The sequence below is a fragment of the Macaca fascicularis genome, chromosome 1 (assembly GCF_037993035.2).
Source record: "Macaca fascicularis isolate 582-1 chromosome 1, T2T-MFA8v1.1".
In the NCBI taxonomy this organism is placed as follows: domain Eukaryota; kingdom Metazoa; phylum Chordata; class Mammalia; order Primates; family Cercopithecidae; genus Macaca; species Macaca fascicularis.
Window position 1 is genome coordinate 5,976,546 of NC_088375.1, and position 22,092 is coordinate 5,998,637.

General features: G+C 38.1%; 1 protein-coding gene across 22 annotated transcripts in view; it reads left to right on the top strand.

The window, feature by feature from the left end:
* The window catches only part of CEP170 (centrosomal protein 170), a 128,984-nt gene that overhangs the window by 7,821 nt on the left and 99,071 nt on the right, over nt 1–22,092 (top strand). For all 22 annotated transcript variants that reach the window (XM_015433418.4, XM_065531497.2, XM_005539637.5 and 19 more), the window contains exon 2: nt 20,399–20,544. In XM_015433418.4, coding sequence (XP_015288904.1) covers nt 20,440–20,544 — 105 coding nt within the window. In that variant the 5' untranslated portion in view covers nt 20,399–20,439. The remainder of the gene's footprint in view (nt 1–20,398; nt 20,545–22,092) is intronic.

Consider the following 22,092-nt stretch of genomic DNA (forward strand, 5'->3'; position numbering starts at 1 on the left):
CAGCCTACTCCAGCCTGGGCAACAGGGTGAGACTCCATCTCAAAAAAAAAAAAAAAAACCAAGTTTTAAGATAATAGCTTTTTTCCCCAATCCTGAATTCATCCTTTAATTCTAAACTGTCCAGATAAAGAGACTTTAGGTGGAAAAGTGAGCAATGTAAAAGACTTGCTTACGGTTTTTCCCTAGGCCAGCCAGGAAGACTTTCTTCTTTTAACCAACTTTTTTCTGGAAGGTGTTCAACTCAGTACTGGTTTGTCACGTTACACGGAATAGAAAAAGTGCACATTCAAAGCTTAGGGACTGGTTAGGGGTTTTGAACGGTTGGCAGCCAGCTAGAAACTGATTTGAGGAAACAGGAGGGTAGGAGAAATGAGTCCCCTTGATGATAATAGGGGTTAAGTGCAAAATACTTATTTTGGTGAAAAAGGAGCATCGCAAATACAGGACTTTCTGCAGTCAGCTTTTGGAGGCAGTGGGGCTATACCTGCACAACATTTAGGTATCTTGCAAACCTTATATAATATGATTTGCTATGGTTGGTCATTACATACTTCTCCCCGGATAAAAAGAAATGCATATAATGCATTGCAAATTGAAGGCCCTTTTATTTTTTAATACTTTTTTATATTAAAAATCTAATCCTAATACATGGCAGAAAATTTAGAAAACAAGTTTTTCTACCATTAAGTACTATTATAATCCCACTAGCCAGTAGCCGTGTTATATAATCTTATCTATTCCAGTTTAATTTGGTAACATTTTATCATGAAGTTAAACTTTTTGGCTCCAACTTTTAATGGTGGTATAGAGTCTGTCTTCTGAAACATATCATCTACTTACATACAATGTATGAAAATTAAAGATATTTTTAACATTGTAAACAACAGGCCGGGCGCAGTGGCTCATGCCTGTATCCCAGCACTTTGGGAGGCCAAGACTGGCAGATCACTTGAGGTCAAGAGTTCAAAACCAGCCTGGCCAACATGGGGAAACCCCGTCTCTACTAAAAATACGAAAATTAGCTGGGCTTGGTGGTGCACACCTGTAATCCCAGCTACTCGGGAGGCTGAGCAGGCGAATTGCTTGATTCCAGGAGGCAGAAGTTGCAGTGAGCTAAGATTGCTCCACTGCACTCCAGCCTGGGCAGCAGAGAGAGACTCTGTCTCAAAAAAATAATAATAAAAAAATAAACAACACTGTAATGGACATTTCTAACTCTGAATTTCTGTGCAAATCAATGTTTTTCTTTGATTTCAACAAATTATGGTTAAAATACAATGCAGATACAAATGCAGAATTCTACTAATTAAACCTTTTCTAACTTCAATAAAATTACCCCCTCCAGTTTATATCAGTTTATTCTTCTACCACTGGCATATGAAACTGTGTGTTCCTTCAACCCTTCATCAGTGCTGAATATTGCATATCTTTTTAAAAATTTGCTTTCTTTTTTCTTTTTTTTGAGGCAAGGTCCTGCTCTGTTGCCCAGGCTAGAGTGGAGTGGTGTGATCATGGTTTGCTACAGCCTTTACCTCCTGGAGTCAAGGGATCCTACCCACTCAGCCTCCCAGGTAGCTGGGACTGTAGGCATGGGCCACCATGCACATATAAGTTATTTTGTTTTATTTTATTTTATTTTATTTTATTTTATTTGAGACGGAGTCTCGCTCTGTTGCCCAGGCTGGATTGCAATGGCGCGATCTCGGCTCACTGCAACTTCTGCCTCCCAGGTTCAAGCGATTCTCCTGCTTCAGCCTCCTGAGTAGCTGGGATTACAGGCGCACACCACCACACCTGGCTAATTTTTGTATTTTTAGTAGAGATGGGGTTTCACCATGTTGGTCAGGCTGGTCTCGAACTCCTGACCTCATGATCTGCTCACCTCAGCCTCCCAAAGTGCTGGGATTACAGGCGTGAGCCACCCACCACACTGGCCAAGTTTTTTTTTTTTTTCACAGAGACAAGGTCTCATTTTATTACCTAGGCTGGTCTCAAACTCCTGGGCTCTAGCAGTCATCCTGTCTCAGCCTCCCAAAGTGGTGGGATTACAGGCATGAGCCACCCAATCTGGACAGTTTTGCCACTTTGATAAACAATAACCAAAAAAACTCTTATTTAAATTTCTCTTACCGGTAACACTTAACATTTTAAAAAAATATGCTTATTGGCCATTGTATTTCTGATCTGAATTGCTTGTGTATGTTCCTTTTGCTTGTTTTTCTAAAGGATTGTCCATCATTATATTCACTTGTGACAGATTCTAGGATCACCATACTTCTGTTGTATCACCCTGCTACCCTCACTTGTAACAGCTTTTGTGTAATAGATACTGTAAAAAATTTTTCCCAGATTGTCATTGCCCTTTAAATTTGTTATTTTTACCCAACAAAGATTTTAACATGTGTATGATCAAATTTCTCATTTCCTTTTTCTTATGAAATAATCTCACTACCCAAAATTTTATTAAATTCATGCCTGTCGTATTTGTGATTTGAATTTTTACATACAAATGTGTTAATTGATAATGTTTTTTTGAATGTGTTTAGTCATATATAGCCTGCTGTGTCAGTTTATTGTATAACTCCCCAGAGTTTTTACTTTCTTTTTTTTTCTTTTTTCTTTTTACTATCTTTTTTTTCTTTTTTTTCTTTTGTTTCACTTTGTCCTCCAGACTGGAGTGCAGTAGGGGGGATCTCGGCTCACTGCAGCCTGGATCTCTTGGGCTCAAGTGATCCTCCTGCCTGAGTTCCCCAAGTAATTGGGAATACAGGGCACGCACCCCCACGCGCAGTTAATTTTTTCATATTTTGGGTAAAGATGGGGTTTCACCGTGTTGCCCAGGCTGGTCTCAAGTTCCTGAGCTCAAGCTATCTGCGTGCCCAAGACTTCCAAAGTGCTGGGATTACAAGTGTGAGCCACGACGCCTGGCCCAAAGTTTTTACTTTCTAAACTATTTGTTTTTTAATTTCCTCTTTTCACTAGAATTAAATTGGGAGATACATTTTTGAGGGTGAGTGTGAGATGCAAGGAGCTCTCTGTTTTGGTGGGGTGGTTATTCTAGATTTTTTCTTTTTTTAAAATGGAAATTCTCAGATATACAGGAAAGTTGAAAGAATTTGACAGTGACCACTCATATACTCACCATGTTGATTCTACCAGTAACACAGTACCAGTTTTATCACATAACTAGCCGTTTATTCATCATTCCATTTATCAGTGTATCTTGTATTTTGATGCATTTCAAAGTAAATTGCAGATATTAGCATTTGTGTGTGTCTGACTAAAGTACTCTTAAATTAATTGAGGCTAATTATGTTTCAGTTTTACATTTTCTGAATGTACTATTGAAATATTTTCCAACCTATCACTGTTATATTAAAAAAGACAGTTAAAAAATGAACATACTGTTTTTCACTCCAGTAGTTTTGGTGAAGTAGGTGTTTCTGTAAACAGCTAGCTAACTACATTGACACAGATGACATTGAGTTATTCCTTTCGGGGGTAGGGCGTGTGTGAGTGTGTGTGTGTGTGTGTGTGTGTGTGTGTGTGTGGTATCTACTTTTAAAGAGGAATGATGACCGGGCGTGGTGGCTCCTGCCTGTAATCCCAATACTTTGGGAGGCTGAGGCAGGTGGATCACGAGATCAGGAGTTCGAGACCAGCCTCGCCATCATGGTGAAACCCTGTCTCTACTTTAAAAAAAATACAAAATGAGCCAGGCCTGGTGGCACGCAGCTGTAGTCCCAGCTATTTAGGAGGCTGAGGCAGGAGAATCGCTTGAACCCAGGAGGCGGAGGTTGCAGTGAGCTGAGATCACCCCACTGCACTCCAGCCGGGGTGACAGAGTAAGACTCCGTCTCAAATAAATAAATAAATAAATAAATAAATAAATAAATCAGTATGGTAAGTTGAATTTTGTTTCTGTTTTTTAAGCTAAAGAGCTATTTAGTGAAGCTTATGTTGTTTCTCTAATCCAGAGGTTCTACCCTTTAGTATCTAATCCAGGAGTAAATTATTCGTTCTAAATTTTATATCTTACTACCTTCCACTTCCACTATCCCCCTACCCTTCTTTACTTACATAAGGAATTATATGTTGGGCCATTTAGTAAAAAATAAGAGCCCTTGCTTGAAGTTTTACCCTATGACTCCTTCCTTCCTTTCTCACTCCCTCCCTCTCACTCTGTCGCCCAGGCTGGAGTGCAGTGGCATAATCGTAGCCTACTGCAGCCCCAAACTCCTGGGCTCAAGCGATCCTCCTGTCTCGGCCTCCCAAAGCACTGAAATGATAGGCATGAGCCACCTCACTTAGCCTTTACCCTATGATTCTAAGTGGTGTACAACAAATTCCGCAATGTTAAGGATCTACTATAAAGAATCAGTAATTCAAAATTTAGGGCCGGGCACAGTGGCTCATGCCTGTAATCCTAGCAGTTTGGGAGGCCGAGGCAAGCGGATCACCTGAGGTCCAGAGTTCAAGACCGCCTGACCAACATGGAGAAACCCCGTCTCTACTAAAAATACAAAATTAGCTGGGCGTGGTGGTGCATGCCTGTAATCTCAGCTAACTTGGGAGGCTGAGGTGGGAGAATCACTTGAACACGGGAGGGGAAGGTTGCAGTGAGCCGAGATGGTGCCATTGCACTCCAGCCTGGGTGACAGAGCAAAACTCCATCTCGGAGGGGGGAAAAAAAGTTCAAAATTTATAAATTGGAGAGGTAGGAACAAATAGAATCCAACTTGGTGAAAGGTAATTAAAGTAAAATTTAGAGCTTTAGGGAGGGTACCATACGCTGGGGACAAGGGGATGGGACCGTTTGGTATCTAGAAGCAGCAGGTCTAGTGTTTATTGTGAGTAACATTTAGAGCATAACTCATTGGCCGGGCGCGGTGGCTCACGCCTTTAATCCCAGCCCTTCGGGAGGCTGAGGCAGGCGAATCACGAGGTCAAGAGATTGAGACCATCCTGGCTAACACAGTGAAACCCCATCTCTACTAAAAATACAAAAATTAGCGGGGCGCGGTGGCGGCGCCTGTAGTCCCAGCTACTCGGGAGGCTGAGGCAGGAGAATGGCGTGAACCCGGGAGGCGGAGCTTGCAGTGAGCTGAGATCGCGCCACTGCACTCCAGCCTGGGCGACAGAGCGAGACTCCGCCTCAAAAAAAAAAAAAAAAAAAAAAAAAAAGCACATAACTCATCACTAGAATCTGGCACCTTTTCCTAGTGGATATTGGGTTGATTCCAAATTAACATCCCCTGCCCTTCAAATATAATAAGATGAGGGGTAGGAATCGTTCATCAAAGAATGCTGTGTTGACAACCATTTGCTTTCATCTACCTCTCAGATGTCTGCTCTTGCCACTAAGATTTCTAATGTTTGACTTTCCTTTCTCTCTTGTTCTTGGGCCCAATTTGTAGTCTCCTCCTCCAGTCTGCGTTCTAAATCAGTACATTATGCTTTTCCTGTGCTGTAATATCTTTTCTGTTTCTTTTTTTTTTGATCTTCCTAGTCAGCTTCATAGCCCACTCTGCCTACCTCCCGTATTGTCAGCCCATGCAGTCCAAGCTGAAGGAGTCTATTTGAGAGATTAGAAAATATACTTTTGGGGTTTTTTTGTTTTTTTGGTTTTTTTTAATGAGACGGAGTTTTGCTCTTGTCGCCCAGGCTGGAGTGCAGTGCCGCCATCTCGGCTCACTGCAACCTCTGCATCCCGGTTTCAAGGGATTCTCCTGCTTCAACCACCCCATTAGCTGGGATCACAGGCGCCCGCCGCACGCCTGGCTAATTTTTGTATTTTTAGTAGAGACAAGTTTTCTCCATGTTGTCAGGCTAGTCTCAAACTCCTGACCTCAGGTGATCCACCCGCCTCGGCCTCCCAAAGTGCTGGGAGTACAGGCGTCAGCCACCACTCCCGGCCTACATTTTCTTGATATAGTTAGGATAATTTCTTTATAGCTGTCGTCATATCATTACCTTCTTTTATATTTTAAAATACCTTTATAGAAGGTGAAGCATTCTTATGTTTTCATTCACAAAGCAGTCATTTCAGTTGTAGTGGCATTTTGGTAAAGGAAGGGATGTTGTTAACATTGTTTTATAAGGCAATTAAATTATTAGTGCCTGGTTTTTTGCACTTTCTAGTTCTGTAGTCTTAATGGGGAGCAAACCTGTAGTTTGCACCAGTTGGCCTGAACTGAATCTGCGATTCAAAATATTCATATTCCTTAGTACTTCTAAATAATTCATGCAAAAAGTTGTGTTTCATTAACTTTTCATTTTTGTGTTCAGAGGTACCCTCCTACACAAAATAAAATTTGCCTTCTGCAATTCCCTGTTCATTTAGATATTATTAAAACTTTGAACTTTGTTTTCATAGTGTGAAAATGGAATATTAAGCACTTTGTTGTTGAAATTAGTGCTTCTGGCTGGGTGTGGTGGCTCACACCTGTAATCCTAGCACTTTGGAAGGATGAAGTGGGAGAATCACCTGAGGTTAAGAGGTCAGGACCAGCCTGGCCAACATGGTGAAACCTCGTCTCTACTAAAAATACAAAAATTAGCCAGGCAAGGTGGCAGGCACTTGACATCCCAGCTACTTGGGAGGCTGAGGCAGGAAAATCACTTGAACACAGCAGGCAGAGGTAGCAGTGAGCTGAGACCGCACCATTGCACTCCAGCCTGGGCAAGAGAGCAAAAACTCTGTCTCAAAAAAATAAAATAAAATAAATAAATACATAAATCAGTGCCTCTTAAACTGTGCACAGTGGTGTCTACAGAATTAAAAAAAAAATACAGATACCTATACCTTACCAGTTATATTATGATTATAAGGTTGAAGTCTTCAAGTATGAAGCCTAGACATTGATAAATACATACACACATAAAAGTGTGCTTGTGTGTACAAATCTCCACAAGTGATTCTAGGTCTAAGAGCCATTAGCTTAAGGTGATCTCCTTAACCAAGGGTGTTCTTCTGAGGAAATAAGGTGGAACATCTCACAGTGGTGGTGAACGGCTTAACTTTCAAAGTGAGGAGATGAATATTGAAACTGATCCTATGAATTGCTTATTGCAATTCTAGTCTGATTTATTTTATATTAAATGGATTGTGTTCTTTTTTTTTTTTTGAGACAGAGTTTCTTGTTGCCCAGGCTGGAGTGCAGTGGTGCGATCTCAGCTCACTGCAACATCCACCTCCCAAGTTCAAGTAATTATCCTGCCTCAGCCTCCTGAGTAGCTGGGATTACAGGCATGTGCCACCACACCTGGTTAATTTTGTATTTTTACCAGAGACGGGGTTTCACCATGTTGGCCAGGCTGGTCTCAAACTTCTGACTTCAGGTGGTCCACCCTCCTCGGCCTCCCGCAGTGCTGGAATTACAGGGTGAGCCATCACCACGGTCGACCAGATTGTATTCATATTACTAAGTAATCAGAAAATTCCCAATGAATTTTATGTCAGATTTCTAATATGGCTATTGGCCTCTTGATAAAACTTCACCAGAACAAGTTTGTATTGTGCCACTACTACCTATTAATGTTTGCTGAACATTTACTAAAGTTTCAGGCATCCATACAAGGTACAAGAGATACCAGGATTACTAATAGTCACTTTACTCAAGCAACTCAGTTTATAAGGGAAAATAGACAAAAACAAGTATATTTTGTACGAAGAAGTTTAGGAGTTGCTGTAGGTGTATGTGAAGGGCAGCATAGGTGGTGAGAATTGGGAGGCTGGGAATTCTATGGGTGTTTTCCTGGGGGAAGTGGTTGCTGAGAAGCTCACTATGAAAGGTCTTGGGACTGCACAGAGCTTTCACTTTCAAATTCAGTTGAACATGGAACACAAGGGAGGGGCAGAGTAACATGGGGAGCTAACAGGGCTTTTTACTCAAAACTACAGAGTTTGAATTCTATCTTGAACTCTACAGGGAGCTATTGAAAATTGGGGAGTGAAATTATTAGATTTACTTTTATAAATGTACTTTTGATAGCTGGATAGAGGAAGGATTTGGAGAGTGGGAGGTTAGAGACAAGGGATTCAGGTAAAAGAGTTCTGCAGTAATTTATTGGTAAGTACCAGTGGAATAAGAGGAAAGGCACCAAGAAAGATATTTAGGAGGTGGAATCAAAGGGACATAATGACTTACCTAAATAAAGTGGGAGTGGGAGATAAGATATCTGGGCAGTTGGTGATGCCATTCACTAAGACAGGGAGAACAGGAAAAAAGGCACATTTCTTTAGATGAAAGCGTTCTGTTTTTTAAAAATTAAATCTGAGGACCTTGAACTGAAAATGACTAGTAAGCAGTTAGAGGGAAGGTCTGGATCTTGTAAAAAACGTTTTGACTTGACATTATATGTGTGACATTATAATAAGCAATATTGGAAGCCCAGGGTTTTCAAAGAAGTCCCAAAGGGATTATGTACAGGGGAGTAACCTCCTAAAAACAGAATCTAAAGAAAAAGTAGACACTTTAAAAGAGATTGAGGAGTGCCCACAGAAGTGAGAGGAAACCAGAGTGATGTTTGTAGAAGGCAAGAATGGTCAAAGATATTGAGAGGTAATTTAAGATAGCAATACTAGAGATCATTAGATTTAACAATTAGGAGGACATTTTCAACCATGAACTATTAGCACCATAGTTCAAATTCTAAAAATTACTTTGACTTCAGAAATTCAAATTTACTAATATGTGGACTGAGTTCTGTTATAAAATTACTTTCTGATTAGGTGATTTGAGTTTTTCTTTAATACATGTACATACACCATACACTCTAGTACGTTTACTATAAGAAAATTCAAACATAATGAGGAAAATTATACTCTTTTTTTTTTTTTTTTTTTTTTTTGAGATGGAGTCTCGCTCTGTCGCCCAGGCTGGAGTGCAGTGGCCGGATCTCAGCTCACTGCAAGCTCTGCCTCCCGGGTTCATGCCATTCTCCTGCCTCAGCCTCCCGAGTAGCTGGGACTACAGGTGCCCGCCACCTCGCCTGGCTAGTTTTTTGTATTTTTTAGTAGAGACGGGGTTTCACCGGGTTAGCCAGGATGGTCTCAATCTCCTGACCTCGTGATCCGCCCGTCTCGGCCTCCCAAAGTGCTGGGATTACAGGCTTGAGCCACCGCGCCCGGCCTTATACTTTTAAAAAATGTATCTACCATTAGGTTTTGGGTTACTTCCACTTGTTGACTATTAATGCCAATAATTTTTTATCCATGTTAGCTTCTTTTTACCCTCAAAATTGCAGAAGCTCTTCTCTAAATGAAATATATCAATATTCTTTTATTTTTTTATTTTTATTTTTTCTAAGACAGTTCACTGTGTTGCCCAGGCTAGAGTACAATGGCACAATCTTGGCTCACTGTGTCCTTGACCTCCTGGGCCCAAGCAATCTTTCTGCATCAGCCTCCCTTGTAGCTGGCACTACAGGTGCATCACCACACCTGGCAATTTTTTTTTTTTTAATTTTTTGTAGAGACAGGGTGTCACTTTGTTGCGTAGGTTGGTCCTGAATTCCTAGGCTCAAGCAATCCTCCCACCTCGGCCTCCCAGGGTTCAGTATTCTTTAGGCTGGCTATGCCTAGCAATTCCCTCCCTTAAAAGAATTCTTGTATTTCACCTTCTCAATCAAACTACAAAGAAATTCCATTGAACTATTACATACCTCATGGCGTAGAGGTATGTAATAGCCCTAGGTATGTACATACCTCTGGTAAAGATAAACCTAATCACTTTAAACATCCGTAGCCTAAGAATTACAGTATATGAAAGAACAGTCTTGCCAGTGCAATGAATATTTAAAAATTTTAGACAGAAGATAGACCCGATTGTTTATATAATTTTCTAATGTGTATGAAAGTCATAATGATGCTATCTTTTTTGAGATGGAGTCTCGCTCTGTTGCCCAGGCTGGAGTGCAGTGGCGCAATCTCGGCCCACTGCAACCTCCACCTGCCAGGCTCAAGCAATTCTTCTGCCTTAGCACCCCCAGTAGCAGAGATTACAGGCACCCGCCACCACATCCAGCTGATTTTTTATATTTTTAGTAGAGATGGGGTTTCACCATATTAGCCAGGTTGGTCTCGAACTCCTAACCTCAGGGTGACCCACCCTCCTCGGCCTCCCAAAGTGCTGGGATTACAGGTGTGAACCACCATGCCTGGCCTATAGTGATACTCTCTTAATTAAATTAAAATACAAGAGCACTTAATTTTCTTTTGATTAAATTTTTCTTTTCCGCATGCATTATTTTATCAGCCATTCTGCATGTTTATATACGGTAAGTATGAGATATTTAACGAAAGCCATCCTTAAGGTAAATAATAGTGTCATTTGTTGGTTTGAGAACTGAACTAGCTAGAGTACCACTAGCCACGTATGAATATGTAAATTTAAATTAATTAAAATTAAATGAAATTTAAAATTCATCTTTTTAGTTGTATTAGCCGTATTTCAAGTGCTCAATAGTTAATATATGGCTTGTGGCTAATGTATTGAACAGGAACATTTCCATCATCACAGTCTGTTGCACAATGCTGGTATAGAGATACTTATAAAAATTATAATTTAACATGAAGATAAAAATAAAAACTGCATAATTTAGGCTAGTAATTAGCAACTTACTGTTATACAGTAAAGTGTGTTAGTGATATATTCACTAAATACATTCTTGCTTAAAATAGACCCTGAGACTTTTCAGTTTTCTACACTTTGAAGTTTCAGTTCAGTTTTCATATGTTATACTGAAGCTGCGATGGAAATGATTTGTACCCACCTCCCAGATAGTTAATGTATAGTGAATCAGAAAAGGTATTGAAGATGAACAGAAACTGTTTTTAAACGGCACAAGAATTAGCGATATGCTAAAATTAATTACAGGCACATGACAGAGAAATGGTTGTCATGAGTGAGCTAAGAACAGTGAATCAAAGCATTTGGCTTTCAGGGTCTTACAGACCCTAAACTCAGACTGCTTTCTTCCCAGTGTCACTCCCTCCTGTAGACAGTTTCAGCTCTTTGAAATGGCTTTGTATGTCTTTTCCTGCTCCTAGTGCTCTATGATCTGGCAGTTTTTCAGATTTATAGTTATTTAGTGAACCTGCAGATAGTTTACTATTCTTTCAGATTCTAGGTTTCTAATCCATGCTGTACCCCAGTTTACTAAATTTGCCTCATTTCTCTAGATTGATCCGCTGATTTTTGGTCCGCTGATTTTTGGTTTTTGTTTTTAATAACTGATTGGTTCTTTCTTGTCTGGGAACTTCTCAAGGAGAGAATTTTGGAGCCTGCTGGTGGCCAAACAGGAAGCTGAGAAGATTGAAAGTAGGCGGAAATTTACATGAACTGTCAGCATTTATTGCCCAAACAGAGTGTCAGAGAACTTCTTGTTAAGTTAAAATATATTCCTTGTCAGTCATACTCCAACTGTAGCCATATCCGAGACTAGCATAATCACCTGCATCATTTTAAGGTATATTTAAGAAAAATACAAAGGAGATAGTGATTTGTGGGAAAAGCCCCGTATTTGGTAGCTGAAGGTCCAGATTTGAATCTAGGTGTTTATACTAGATTTGTAACCTTGAATAAGCCTTTAACTTTAGTTTTCTTAAGGGAAAAATGTTTCTTGAATGCTTGTTTTGGGAGTTAAATGAAAGAATGCAAGTATTAATAGAAGCAGTTAGCACAGTTACTGGCACAAAGGAGGTACTTGATAAATGTCTGAATCTAAGTCTTAATTGATTTTTTGGTGTAAAGCAACACAATTATGCTTTATTAAGGGTAGTACAGTTTTACAAAAGCAAACAAGTCATACTTAACATTTTTCATAAATTGGCAAGGAAAACCTAGCAAGAATTATTAATGCCTAGATAATTTATGGAAAAGTATAACTTATTTTTTCTTAGGTATTTTCTTTTAAGCATTTTATTGAATGGTTTTTTATGAAGAAATCTTTTATTAAATCTCTGGCTTGCTAGCTTTTCCTGTCAAATCTAAGTCTTCTGTTAAAAATATGTAATAAACTCAGACACAGAATGTGCGGCTTGGTATTTGGAATGTCATCTTCACTTATTTTTGTGAGAAGTGTGTTTTTTTTTTGTTTTTTTTTTTTTAGTTTTAATGCTATTTCAGATTTAAGTTGCAGCTGATATTTTTTCTTTATACCTATTTGCTTTAATTGCCTTTTACAAAAGAATTAATAATATATATGGCAGATGATAAAGGTAAAATTTAGAGTAGTCATTCCAGAATAATCATGAGCATATGAAAGCAGAAATTTTCCCAGTAATGAGTTTGTTCACATGAGCATGAAACAAGTATCTTGGTAAGTATCCAAAAAAAGCACAGCTGTGGATTTATTCTTTTGGAGTAGCTATATAAATAAGGGTGGAGATTTAAAATAAATGAATTTTTTTCCAAGAGTGTATTTCATTCTGTGTGCCAGATCAAATTAATTATACAGCAGAGCTGAATTTTCGAATGGGTTCTAAGCACACGTTAGTTTTGCAAAGATATTTCCCTAGACCACCCCAGCCGAAACAGCACCACCTGAGTTATCCTGTCCTCTTTGCTTTTTCATGTTTCTTTCTTCCCACCGCCCCTGAAGTTTTCTTATTCATTTATTTAGCTATTTGTTTATTTTGTTTCTATGAGATTAGAAATTTTTCTATATTGATCCACTCTCTTTCCCCAGTATCTTATGGTGCTTACGACTTGTGAATGAAGAAACAAACTGGGTTTTATTTTATAGTACTCTATAAAATGGGGTTCTCATGTATAATCAGTATATAATGTTTATGTCCATTTTCTAAAGCTTGAAGCTAAAAACAATTATGTGTGTATACACACATATATGTGAAATTCTTAGAACAGTGCCTGACTCATATTAAGTCATCAATAAATGCTACCAATTATGAATAAAATCATTTGCTTTTATAATACATGATTTGCATTTTTTTGATCCTGAGTTATTATGACATATGTTTGGACTTTATTTGATAATGAATCCTTAGTTGAAATGCCACCCCAAATTATTTCCTTCATTTTCGGAAGTACGTGGCATCAAAAGACAGACCTCTGGTGTTGAGGATATATTTTCTATTAGGGACTTTTTAGGGGTGAAAATGTGAAATAGGATTCCTGAATGTATACATTTGTTTAAAATTGTATCTTTTAGATACTTTGTATGATGGAGTAAAAAGACATGGCAAAATTACAGATGCCAGTTGATGCAAACCCTTAGTGTGTTTATTTTAGTTGGTAAGCTTTACTGCTGGTTCAGATTACAATTTTGTAAGGTAAAGTTTATCACTTTTACCCCCCCTTTGTTTATATTTTCATTGATTTTATTAAGAAAACCAGATCTTCTTTCTCCTACAATTTATTCTTTCAGGAAACAAAGCTAGGTCCTGGGCCAACCCCATGGAGATTATTGTCACCCTTTCATGCCTGTTAGTACCAAAAGAAAAGGTGTCACATGGATGCCTAAGTAGATAGTATCTTATTAAAATGAGAAATGCATAGACTAAAGGAAAGCATTTTCTACTGTGTAGACTCAGAGTCCTAAGGTGAGGCCAGCTATTTCTTTCTCTGCAATAGCAGGAGTTGTGGGGTAAGAGGAGGTTTATTCTCTGTAAAGCCATCTGGTGATGAATCAGCCAGCCAATTGCCAGGGCATAAGGATAGACTGCCCTTAACATGTGTTTTAGCTCAAGTGATTGTATACATTGACTGTCATCTATATAACAATGATTTTTTCTGAGGCTTAATAATCTGAGTAAACCAGTTTCTTTTTATGGGTGATGTGGTGCACTATTTTGTAGTTCTCTTGTAATGCTGTCATATATCAAGTGCACTGTTTATTATTGCCTGTCTTGACTTAAGTATTATAGTAATTAACATCATTCAGACCCCTCTTGCCATCGTTCCTCAATTTAAATGATATGTGACTAGGAACAACGTTTTAAATATATATATTATATATTAATTTTTATGTAAATATTATATTTATATTTATATATATATCTATGTTTTGAAATGGAGTCTCGCTCTGTCTCCCCTGCTGGAGTGCACAGTGGCAAGGTCTCAGCTCACTGCAAGCTCCACCTCCCGGGTTCACACCATTCTCCTGCCTCAGCCTTCCAGTTAGCTGGGACTACAGGCGCCCGCCACCGTGCCAGCTAATTTTTTGTATTTTTAGTATAGACAGGGTTTCACCGTGTTAGCCAGGATGGTCTTGATCTCCTGACCTCGTGATCCGCCCGCCTCAGCCTCCCAAAGTGCTGGGATTACAGGCGTGAGCCACCGCGCCCAGCCTAAAGTATTTGCTGTAAAATGTACATATTTTTGAAACCTGTGTGCTCTGCTCAATAACTGCAGAGTTTTTCTTTGTTTCATGTTTATTTAGAATGTAAAACTTAGATTATTAACATTTTAGTCCATTAAATCATGAAAAGAACTCTGATTTAGCAGGAAAGTCAGTTTTTAAAGTTAATGATAGCTTTAAATGTAAATGTAATGATAGTTCCACGTAAATGGAACTATGATACTGGGCCAGTGTTCACATCTATCTGACACCCAAGTGTCTGAGCTTTAAACTTTTCTCAGATCGCTGGTGAAAACAGCTTTATGTGACAGAAAGATAAAGAATAAGAAAGAGACAACCGAAGAGGACTATAACTAGGATTTAATGGCTAGATTTAATTGCTGTCGAAGGTTAGATGATTAATTTCACCTCCTGCCCCTGGAGATTTCTAGGTTATCCTCACTTCAAGACTTGTAGCTGGTCCAAAGCTACTCATTCATTGAAAATAGCTTGTCAAATGCTCACTGTAGATGAAACATTGGGGTAGGCTCAAGGGATACAGTGATGAAAAAATGTTTCTGTATTTCAACTCTGTGCTGATTTAGAATGATACCATCCCTACTGTCACCATCCATGTCCGGAGTAATGACAACCTCCTGTTGTTCTAGTAACACCCTAGGCTTATCTCTGTCGTGGCATCTACTAACTACCGTTCCCTGCAGTAGTGAGTTCCTTGAGGCAAGATTTTTTTGTTTTATCTTTGTGTGTCCTTGATCCTCAAAAGTGCCTGGATTCTGCAGGCTTCTCAATAGCTGTTGAAAGAAGGGAGGATGGAGGAAGACAGTTGTGCTGCCTTCAAAGAGCTCATCAACTTGAGGTGTAATCATATCGTTACAGTATATAATTATTAATGCAAAAAATCATAGTTTAAATTCTAGCATAATAAATGTTTGAACAAAATATTGTGGGATTACAGAGACAAGAATGGCTAACTGTGCCCTGGGGGAATGGGAATAAACTTATTGAAAAGCAAATCTGTTAGTTTTGTACCTTCTCATACTCTTTGAGTTTTCCTAAATGCTTAAATTAATAAGCACAGAAGATAGAGACTGATAAAATTTTGTATTATGGCTAGTCTGCTTTCAAGAATAAGTACTACAGTATTAGAAGAGACACTGAAGGCCAGGCATGGTGGCTCACACCTGTAAGCTCAGCACTTTGAGAGGCTGAAGCAGGTGGATTGCTTGAACTCATGAATTCATGACCAGCCTGGGCAACATGGCAAAACCCCGTCTCTACAAAAAATACAAAAATTAGCTGGGTGTGGTGGTGCACACCTGTAGTCCCTGTTACTCAAGAGGGTAAGGTGGGAGTCCGGAGCTTGAGCTTGGGAGTTGGAGGATGCAGTGAGCTGAGATATTTCCACCAAACTCCAGCCTGAGCAATACAGAGCCAGATCTTGTCTCAGTAAAAAAAAAAAAAAAAAAAAAAAAAAAAAAAAAAAAAAAAAAAAAAAAAAGAAGAAGAAGAAGAAAAGACAGTGAGGATTGCTGATATGGAAAAATTTGGGGGTTTGCTTTAGTTACATTATTAATCACTTTAAATGAAGTGCTGGAATTACAGGCATGAGCCACCACACTCAGCATAAAGATGGTTTTAATTCTGTCATTGATCTATTTGTCTTCTGTATGTTATGTGTTTTTTTCTTTTATTCCTTTATTATTGTCTTTTTAAATATTTAACTTTTTGTGGTGTATCATTTTGATTTCCCTTTTCTTTCTTTTACTGTATATTTTTAATGTATTTTCTTAGTGGTTACCTTGGCAATTCCAATTAATATCTTAAACTTATAAGCCTAGTTTGAATATATCAATTTAGTTTCAAGAGTATACAAATATTTCGTTTGTGTACATCTCCGTTCCTCCCCTGTAATATTATAATTGTCACAAATTACACCTTTATACATTCCCTTTCCAGTAACAGATTATAATTATTGCTTTATGAATTTGCTTATTAAACCATATAGGAAAAACAGAAGTTACAAACCATATGAAAAGTATGAAAACAGTGGATTTACATTTACCTTTATAGACACCTTTATCGGTGGTTTTAAAAATTTTTATCACAGTTTTAAGTTACTGTCTAGTGTCCTTTCATTGCAGCCGGAATGTCTTTCACATTTTTTGTAGGGCACTGTGCTGACAAAAAAAAAACCAAAAACTGTCAGCTATTGTTTCACTAGAAATATCTTAATTTCTGCTTGCTTTAAAACATATATATATATATATATATATATATATATATATATATATATGCTTGAAAGACAGTATTGCTGGGTATAAAATTCTTGGTTGACAGTCTTTTTTTCTTCTCCTTTCCCACTGTCAATCCCACTGCTTTCTAGTCTCCATAGTTTCTGAGAAGAAATCTGCTGTATATCTTGCTGAGGCTCCATTGTACATGAAGAGTCACTTATGTCACTGTTTTCAAAATTCTTTCTATTTCTTTAGGTTCTGACAATTTGATTGTAATGTTTTTTGTGTAGAGCTCTTTGAGTTTATCTGCTGGTAGTTTATTGAGCTTCTAGGATGTATGTATTGATTTATTTTGGAAGTATTTTTCCATTAAGACTTCAAATACTTTTCTGTCATATTTCCTTCTGGGACACCTATAATGTATATGTTAGTATGTTTGATGATATCCTGCTGGTGCCTCAGGCTCTGTTCATTTTACTTCATTTGTTTTTCTACTTCTCATATTGAAGATAAAACAACCTCAGTGTTCTTATCTTCAGGTTCACTGAACCTTTCTAACTCCTGCTCATATCTGCTTTTGAGCCCCTCTAATGAGTTTTTCTTCAGTTATTCTGCTTTTCAGCTCCAGAATTTGTTTGGTTCCTTTTCATAATTTCTGTCTTCCTACTGATATTCTCATTTTTCTCATACACTGTTTTGCTAATTTTTTTGTTGATGGTTTTCTTTAGCTCATTCAACATATTTAAGACAGTAGATAGTTGATGTAACACCTTCGACTAATAACTACAATGGGCGTTAACAGGAGAGATTCTATCAAATCTTTTTTGTTGTTTCTTTATTTTTGTTATGTTATTTTTTATTTTTTGAGAACTGTACTTTTTATCTTATTTTTATTTATTCATTTGTTTTGAGGCAGTGTTTCACTCTTTTGTCCAGACTGGAGTGCAGAGCTTGATCATGGCTCACTGCAGCTTCAACCTCTTGGATGCCACCATGCACAGCTGTTTTTTTTTTAATTTTTCATAGATGTGAGGTCTTATTATGTTACCCAAGCTGGTCTTGAATTCCTGGGCTCAAGGAATCCTCCCTCCTCCACCTTCCAAAGTGGTGAGATTACATACATCGGCTACCATGCCTGGTGAGAACTAGACCTTTTAAAAATTATGTTGTAGTACATCCGGAAATGTAATTCTTGCACTCTCCAGGGATTGCTGAATCTTACTTGTTCAGGGTTGAAGTGATTATCTGTTTGTGACTTTTGTAAACAGTTTTTGCAAGGTGTGTAGTTTTTGTTATATGTGGGCACTGAAGTTTCTTGTGTTTCCTCTGTGGTCAGCTATTGACCTAATAAATATTGCTTTAAATATCTGACCTCGGGCCGGGCGCGGTGGCTCAAGCCTGTAATCCCAGCACTTTGGGAGGCCGAGACGGGCGGATCATGAGGTCAGGAGATCGAGACCATCCTGGCTAATACGGTGAAACCCCGTCTCTACTAAAAAATACAAAAAACTAGCCGGGCGAAGTGGCGGGTGCCTGTAGTCCCAGCTACTCGGGAGGCTGAGGCAGGAGAATGGCGTGAACCCGAGAGGAGGAGCTTGCAGTGAGCTGAGATCCGGCCACTGCACTCCAGCCTGGGTGACAGAGCAAGACTCCGTCTCAAAAAAAAAAAAAAAAAAATCTGACCTCAAAAAGGAGAAAGAAAAACAAAACACATATACATTGTCTTTATATAATAAATTCCTTGGAAGTTTCTTAGACCCGTGGGTATTAAAGTACTGGTGGCCTGCTGTTGTGTTGGTTCCTCAGTAATCAAAAGCAGCAATGAGATCATGCAATCCAGTATTTGGAAGACTAGGTCCTTTTTGTGTACCTTGGCTCCAGGAAGCCACACTAGGAATGCAGGAGGCTGTCTCCAGGCTGCTTCATGGAGCTGTTGGGGTTGTGGCTGTGGAATGAGTGATAGCTGCTACCATGAAAGATGGAAATTCCGTGACATTTATCACCCTCTTTTACTATATGCCAGAGTTCCAAAATAGTCACTTCAGATGATTTCTGTCAATTGCATCTTTAGATGATATCTTCTTGGCTTTTTTTTTTTTTCTTACAGGTGGGATACCTGAAATGCAGAAACATAATGCATATATTTTTGCAGTCATTTAGAAAGCATGAGGGACTGGTAATCTAACTCAGGAAGTATACTCTAAAACCCATGTCTATTTGACTAATCCAGAAATTCTGGAAAGAAATGTACCTGCTATCACATCTGGTTAAGACCTTGGTCATATTCTATACAAGTTGGAAACTCAAAGGCTCCTTTCCCACCATTTAGAGGAACCTGAGTTGAATCATGTGCCTTGGCTACTGAAGAAACTACTAACCAGGTTTCAGTTTTATCCATGTGTTTGGTCCATTGATCTATTTGTCTATCTTTTCTTTCTTTTTTTTTTTTTTTTTTTTTTTTTTGAGACGGAGTCTTGCCCTGTCACCCAGACTGAAGTGCAGTGGCACCATTGCAGCTCACAGCAACCTCTGCCTCCCGGGTTCAAGTGATTCCCCTGCCTCAGCCTCCCAAGTAGCTGGGATTATAGGCTCACGCCACTACGCCCAGCTAATTTTGTATTTTTAGTAGAGACGGGATTTCTCCATGTTGGTCAGGCTGGTCTTGAGCTCCTGACCTCAGGTGATCTGCCCACTTCGGCCTCCCAAAGTGCTGGGATTATAGGCATGAGCCACCCGCCCAGCCATGAGATGGATTTTTATATAAAATTGTGTGAAAAGTTCATTAATATGGTTTCAGATTCCATATTGCAAATAACCTTCAAGAAACTACTGCTTGTATAATTTTTATGTAGTATCAAAGAAATTACTAAATAATTACAATTATTTGAAAAGCGTATTAAAATACCTCTCCCTTTTCCACCTGCTTGTTTGTATGAAGCCAAGTTTTCTTTATATATCATTAAATTAAGCAGTATATGGCAATGGATTAAATTCAAAGCTGATATCAGGTTTTTTTTTTTAAGGTAGACATTAAAGAGATTTGAAAAATGTAAAATAGTGCTACCTTTCTTATTTTTGTTTTGGAAAATATGGTTACTTTGTCATAGAAATGTTAGTAATTTTAAAATGAAATTGGATTATTGTTATTTTAAATGAATTAATAAATACCAGTTTCATTTCTAATATGTAAAATATATATATATGTATGTGTGTGTATTGCTCATGTAGACAAATGCTCTTTAGAGTTCATTTTTTAAAGAGTTTAAAAGAGTCCCAAGAACAGAATGTTTCAGAATTGCTGCCCTAGGAAAATGTATTAAGAAAATAAAGTACACGTGAGGAAAAAGAAATTGAAATTGCATTCTGTAGTTTACACTTGGTAGACAAAGGAGCAGTTTATTTGGTCAACGTAGTTCTTAATCAGGTATCATATATACTCACTGAATTCATTGTGTCTTTCTCAAACCATTTATACCTAAGACATTTATTGGTACAGTATTGCTGTTTTTCTGATGCTAACATGATGCTAACATGAGCATTTACTTGAGGATTATAGACCTTTATAAACTATGCTAAAAGGCTTTCAGAAGTATGAAAACTATAACCTACTTATTACTTTAATCTCTTCCTTTTTAATTGTACTCTTAGTCAATTCTGTGGGCTTACTTCACTGATGAGAATTTAGTATATATGTGTATATTTCCTGGAACCTGTGGACAGTTCATTTAGTATAAATGTGAATGAATGCAGTTCTATTCTTAGGCCTTCCAGTGTTTGGTGAATAGCCCACTAAAGCTGAAAATATCTGAATGTATATTTTTCTTCATGTTTCTCTTCAGGATGACGTAGCTTTGCCAAAGACTTAGAAGCTAAGCAGAAAATGAGCTTAACATCCTGGTTTTTGGTGAGCAGTGGAGGCACTCGCCACAGGCTGCCGCGAGAAATGATTTTTGTTGGAAGAGATGACTGTGAGCTCATGTTGCAGGTAATTTTGTCAGCCTTCTCTATATGTGTTTATTCAAAACTTGAGATTGGTATATAATCTTTTTCTACTCCTTTAGAAAACAGTGCTATTTAGATTTGAACTTTCTCTCCTTTTAGCTCCAGCTATCATTCTAATTAATTTTTTGTCCCCTTGAACCATCTAAAAAAAAGTTCTAAGTCTTGAGGATTCTATTTTGAAAAATAAGTTCTCAGAATAAGGAAGTTTATTAGTAAGTGGAAAGTTTCACATTATACACTTTTAAAATAAGACATTGCAAAAATCAGCACAGCATGGAGTAAAACTGAATTTTGATCACTGATACTTCAGTGATAAAGGAAATTAGTCTCAGCACTTTTAGAGATGTTCATTATGATGCCTGCCAGGAGTTCAAGCATAAGTAAAAATTGTTGACTATATTTAAAAGCAAATTTTATTGTGTATATTTAGGGTATACAATGTGATGTTATGTGATACATACAGATAGTATAAAAGTTACCATAAGTTACTCCAAGTAAAATAGATCCTCAAGAGTACACAGCCTCAGGAAGAGGGTCTCTAGGAGTTAGAATCAGACGGAGGAGGCATAGTCTTCAGGGAAAACACTATAAAACAAGCTCATCCAGCCTGGGCCCAGGATGGCTTTGAATGTGGCCCAACACAAATTCATAAAGTTGCTTAAAATATTATGAGTTTTTTTTTGTAATTTTTTTTTTTTTTTAGTTCATCAGCTCTTGTTAGTGTATTTTATGTGTGGCCCAAGACAATTCTTCTTCTTCCATTGTGGCCCAGGGAACCCAAAAGATTGGACACCCCTGCTATAAAAGGACAGGGACTAGAGTCTTTCATTCTTGGCCAGAAGTTTAACAGGAAAAAAGGCCTGGTCAAAATTGTCTGTCTTTGCAGTTTTACGCCCAGATCAGCTAAGATTTTCCCATTAGTATCAGAAACGTGATGAAGTTAGCAGTCTGTTAGGATTTAAATTACGTATTTCTGAGGGATTTTTATTAAATTTTCATTGAAATATCCAAATGGGTTGTGAACATCAAGTTGTCATGCACCTTCTGGTTCAGCTTAATTTAGAGGAAATGTGAATTTGATTATGTAGAAATGAAAACAGATTAATGCTTAAGTGGTTAGATATCCATTATATACTCTTCCTGTTCCCTCAGTTTTCCTTGACCCAGTCACTACATATTATGTTCTGTAATCTTGGTCTTCTGCTTAATTCCTGTGGTGGGTGCTGAAACACATTGATACTTTATATACATTTCATGATAACTAAAAACATAGGATTTTTTTTTTCATTGGCTGCTTAGTTTAAAAAATAGTTACACAAATGGGATTGTCTTATTCTGTGAATACTAAACTGATCTTCTTTGCCTTGAGTTCCTGACTACTCTTCTTGAAAAGTTGTTACTGTCTTTATTAAACAAACAAACGACGTATTCTTGGGATCCCACATAACAGGCCCACTCCTCACTCCCTAATCCCCGGAGTTGTAATGGCGTCTCACTCGACTCAGTGGACTCTGTTGTTCTCTTGTCGTAA